The sequence below is a fragment of the Oratosquilla oratoria genome, chromosome 1, assembly GCF_046742065.1.
Source record: "Oratosquilla oratoria isolate Oo_2021 chromosome 1, ASM4674206v1, whole genome shotgun sequence".
NCBI lineage: Eukaryota > Metazoa > Arthropoda > Malacostraca > Stomatopoda > Squillidae > Oratosquilla > Oratosquilla oratoria.
The window spans coordinates 114,967,926-114,973,197 of NC_134777.1; the positions used below are offsets into that span (position 1 = coordinate 114,967,926).

At 42.4% G+C, this 5,272-nt stretch overlaps 1 protein-coding gene across 5 annotated transcripts in view; it reads right to left on the minus strand.

Moving 5' to 3' along the window:
* Positions 1-3,259, minus strand: part of LOC143024849 (uncharacterized) — an 18,989-nt gene extending 15,730 nt beyond the window's left edge. Inside the window, exons 1-3 of one of the 5 annotated variants that reach the window (XR_012966314.1) lie at positions 3,103-3,259; positions 832-1,339; positions 556-741 (exon numbers count right to left, since the gene is read on the minus strand). Coding sequence is in view for 2 of the 5 variants with exons in the window: in XM_076184156.1 (XP_076040271.1) it covers positions 1,027-1,339 (313 nt within the window). In the remaining 3 variants the exon portion in view is untranslated. Of the gene's footprint in view, positions 1-555; positions 742-786; positions 1,340-3,010 lie in introns of all 5 variants that reach the window. The other 4 variants (XR_012966315.1, XR_012966316.1, XM_076184156.1 and 1 more) reach the window with 4 other exon arrangements.
* Positions 3,260-5,272: the final 2,013 nt, after the last annotated feature.

Below are 5,272 nucleotides of genomic sequence, written 5' to 3' on the forward strand. Positions count from 1 at the left end.
TCCCTTGTGAGGCATGCACCCACCCTTCACCCGTCCGACACCCAGACAAGGCCCATTTGATTTTCTGTTCGTCTTGGCTCTTTGTGGGTACACTGAAAGGAAAAGGAAAAAAGAAGAACAAAAAGGATAACTAGAGGGAGAAGGAGAAAAAGAATGAGAAGAAGAAGAAAAGGAAGAAATAGAAGAAAAAGAAGATGAAGAAGAAGAAGAAGAAGAAGAAGAAGAAGAAGAAGAAGAAGAAGAAGAAGAAGAAGAAGAAGAAGAAGAAGAAGAAGAAGAAGAAGAAGAAGAAGAAGAAGAAGAAGAAGAAGAAGAAGAAGAAGAAGAAGAAGAAGAAGAAGAAGAAGAAGAAGAAGAAGAAGAAGAAGAAGAAGAAGAAGAAGAAGAAGAAGAAGAAGAAGAAGAAGAAGAAGAAGAAGAAGAAGAAGAAGAAGAAGAAGAAGAAGAAGAAGAAGAAGAAGAAGAAGAAGAAGAAGAAGAAGAAGAAGAAGAAGAAGAAGAAGAAGAAGAAGAAGAAGAACTAGAATAATAAGGGGGACCCGTCCAGGTACTTACCTGCCCCGCAGCAGAAGTACTTCTTGGTGAGTTGGTTCTTGCAGTAGAACTTGCAGCTCAGACGGCCACCACCACTACCGTAGCCGCCTCCACCGGTACCGAAACTTCCTCCTCCAACAACTCCTCCTCCTCCAACAACTCCTCCAACACTTCCTCCCCCCACGACTCCTCCTCCGTGAGGGAAACCTCCTCCTCCTCCTCCCCCCACGACTCCTCCTCCGTGAGGGAAACCTCCTCCTCCTCCTCCCCCCACGACTCCTCCTCCGTGAGGGAAACCTCCTCCTCCTCCTCCTACAACTCCTCCTCCATGAGGGAAGCCTCCCCCTACAACTCCTCCTCCTCCTCCTACAACTCCTCCTCCGTGAGGGAAGCCTCCTCCCACAACTCCTCCTCCTACAACGCCTCCGACGGGTCGAACTCCTCCGACGGGTCGAACTCCTCCACTGACAACTCCTCCTCCATGCGTGAAACCTCCTCCTCCTCCGACTACTCCTACGACGGGTCGAACTCCTACGACGGGTCGAACTCCTCCGACGGGTCGAACTCCTCCGACGGGTCGAACTCCGCTGACAACTCCTCCTCCATGCGTGAAACCTCCTCCTCCGACTCCTACGACGGGTCGAACTCCGCCGACAACTCCACTGACGGGTCGAACTCCGCCGACCACTCCTCCCACGGGGCGACTTGAGCCGTGTCCGGACGACACGTAGCCGGATCCGTAGGCCTCAGGCACGGCTGAGGAGGAGGCCAAGAGCCCCGACAGAGCCACCACGTAGAGCCACATCTGAAAGGTAATGATACCAATTATACTCTATGAAAAAAAAAATCCAAACAGAATTGTATGCATGTGTGTGTATGTATTGTCACACATCATATTGCCTGACGGTTCTGTTTAGGACGTGAGAAGACCCTGTTTCACCAGGATCCCTTTCCCTGGCCTACTAGGACTATCAAAATAGTATAATACTCCAATCTTACTTGTACCTACCAAGAGCAGCACGTTGCGATGTGACAAAACGAGCACTCGAAGCGAAAATAATGTTCAGAAACGAGACGTGAGCCGACGCCAACCGGATAGAACTCGTTTTGGAACACGCGGACTTTGAATATAGTGGATAATACTTTACCTTGTAACAAGTCAGCACTTTTTTAAACACTAAAGAGCAAGAGATGATTTTGCACACGGTACTAGAGAAAGACACCTCGCCACACACTAGCCATTGCTGTCACGTAAAGCATTGTGTATCCAAGCTCCTTTGGGATACCTCCCCTGGAGGTAGTTATTCTTTTTTCTTGTCAAACTAAGTGTAACGTTGTATCGTTTGGTCTGAGCAACCAAAGGTGAGTACTCGAATAGAGTGCTCAAAGGATACAAAATAAATAGTTTGACAATCTTGTCCTAGTATGTATATACGAGTTGATCGAGATGAACCTTAATCATCTTGAGGCGTGAGGGTTTTCTCTTGGTAGAATAGAATTGATTTGCGCTGACTGGAATAAAGGTGCGTAACGATGACACTCACAAGAAATGAAAAAGTGAGATTTTTTAGATCTGAATAAATTACTCTAGTTGAAAACAAAAGTAGAAGAGACCATGCAAGGCAGTAAAACTCTCGGAGTCACGCGCGGAGGTCACGAATTCATGTCGGATCAGGCACGTCTTCGGTTCCCATGTTTTGTTTTGTTTTGTTTTTTTATTTACTGAACTTCATATTCTTTTATTCATATATCAAGAATATGAATGATGTCTTATTCTGAATAAGAAAACACAAACTTTCTACGCACTTTTGAGATGTTTTTAGAATAGTCTAGAATGTTGTAAACAAAAGTTTTTTGTAACAATTTAAATCCACAACAAGAAACGACAATCTGTTGCTTCTCGACCTGAACTCCACCGGCCACATCCCCTTCTCAGTTCATCAACATCACTAATTACACCAAGACTACAACTCATATTTTCTAAACAAAAATATTAATATAGATTGTCATGGTAGAGACAACACCTTATGAGGACAAAGATTAAGAAAAAAAAATTAACACGAAGTTCTGAGGAACGAAGAGTCGCCTTGCAACGGGACGCGTCCTCAGTGTCGTCGTTCCATTCGCCATCTCCCTCGTCTTCGGTTGCCATTCCGGACTTAAATCTCCCATAATTCAATTTCTGAGTAAACTCATCGAGGACCAGCGAAGAAAACCACTCGGAAAACGTCTTTTGGGGTAAAAATTGTAGCGTAGGTTTGATGGGGGTAGGTCTATTCCTTTTAATCAATTGTTGAATTAACAAACGCACTTCTTCAACCGTATACTGCCTTGAGGTGAATCTTGTCTTTTGATTTTCCTTTCTTTGCACAAGAGCCTTCACTTGATCAACTTCCCTTTTTCAGAAGAAAAAAGAGAAAGGAATTGTTCGAATATATAATCACAAGCAACCAGAAATGTTCAGAGTTCTGCACACCTTTGGCAGACCTAAAACGCCCGAAAGCCTTGGTTCCTGAGACCCAATGGTCGAGTCTCACACACCCACAGCTCTTGGTCGAAGACACTCACCTGGAGAAGAAAGTTCCTCCTTGTTATCCTTAGAGTGCGAGGGAAGGAGTCAGGACGTCCCAGGCCTGTCGAGGTTTATATATATATATTCTGAGTGGGACTCGGGACTCCCCTTGGTCGAGGAGAGGTGGAGGTGGAACTCCCGGCCTTCCCCAAGTCTTGGTCCTTCCCCTTGACTTGACGCGATCTGGGCTTCCCGGCCGTCGACGCGCCTTGACCTAAGATCAACCTCACCAGTAGGACGTATTCGAGGAAAAGCATGAAGTCATCAAATATTTCTTTCTCCGCGCAATGGATTGAATATACTTTTATACTCGAATAGTTATCTCCAGTCTAATTTAAGTGTTTTTATTTCTGTTTTATATTATTTAATTTAATATATTTTTTATATTATTTTTACTCGTTAATCGCGGATGTCAACTCATGAGTTTTAGTGTGGTTGTCGCCAAGCGGTTTTATTCAGCCGAGGGAAAGCTCCCTAAGGTCAAGGAGTTAATGTGTATCAATCATTAAGTGCTTTTATGCTTTTAATGTATATAATGTGCTGAGTGCATTAAGACAAAAAGTACTATATCATTAGTTTTTTTTTCCTTTTTTTAATGTTCCTGATATACTTAATGTGCTTAACACATAAAAGAAAATTAAAACATTATCTTTCTTGTATTTCTATCTATCTATATTTTTTCATTAATGTTCTTCATGTACTTAATGCTTGGTATATTAAAACAAAAAGTTTTCAAACATTAAGTTTTTCTTTCATATTTATCAGTATCTTTTATTATTTATATAGTTTTTCCATTAAATATATATATTAAATTTTTATCCTTTTTCAATTGTCATAAAATTTCATTTATGTTTTCGTAATGTTTCATTTTTTTTTATTTATTATAACTTTTTCGTTGGTTTGTAATATTCACTTTACGTTTTTCCCGTAATTTATATTGTTAGTTTTTCGTATTTTTAATTTTTAAAATAATTTTTCACTTTTCGTATATTTTCATAATTTTCAGTTTTCGTTTTTATTTTTTTTTCCTCTTCCGTAATATTTCGTGTTTACCCGTTTTTAGTCATTTTATGTCATGTTCTATTTTTTTTCTTATATATACAATTTTCTTAACTTCTTACTCTCTATTTCATAACACTCAATTTTTCAGTTTTTTACAATTCTTGAGGAGGTGAGGAGGAGAATGGTGGGTGCAAAAGGGGTTGAGAGATAAGGTGGATGAAAGAGTATTGGAATGGTTTGGACACATGGAAAGAATGAGTGAAGAAAGACTAGTAAAAGAGGTGTGGAAAGCAAATGTGGAAGGAGTGAATATGAGGGGGCGACCTAGGATGAGATGGATGGAAGGGGTAAAATGGGCTTTGGGAAAGAGGGGAATGTCTGTTGAGGAAGGACGGGTGAGGACAGAAGACAGGGGTGAATGGAGAATAGTTGTATATGGATGATGTGATGAATGAGGTGGAATGGGTGCGGGGATGGGGGTGAGGTAGTATGTATGAGAAGTAATTTGACGCAGCCCGAAGGGATTCCTCCCCGTCTTCTCCTTTTCTGCATGAAGGGACGGAGAGAGGGGGGTCGCCGATTTAATGAAGCGGCCTTGCTGTGGATGTGCTGTGTTTTGTGACACTGATTCTGATCCAGGGCAGTGGGCGAGATGCAGGGATGACCCGTCATTCAGGAGGTGCCAAGATGGGAGGGAGGGAAGAGTGTGGAAGGGAGGGGAGTGTGATGGGGATGGAATGGGTGGGAATGGTTTTTATTCCTTTGTTCTTTGGTTAGCTACCTTATAGGTGGAAAAAAGCCTTTGGTATATGTGTGTACGTATTTCATCGTTTTTGTCTATTTGCCATACATCTTAATATACTTTTTATTCTTCATATTTTTCCTCATTTTTCATCATTGTGCATGTTTTTCTTCTCTCATATTTTTCTTTTCGTATTTTTCTTTTTATTTTCTGTTTCTTTTCCAGGCCTTGTTCTCCTTTTTCTTTGAGGGTTGGATGGCAACGGGCGGTTTGGGGTCGTCCTCCAACTGAGACCTGAGCGAGGGGACGCGCCCCTGTCCCCCGCCGTCACCGAGGTTGTCTCTTCGAGGAGGACTGGAAGGATTTCGAGGAGGACCCCCGCTACCGACCTCGAGTTGGACCTTCGGCCGAACCTGTTCCAG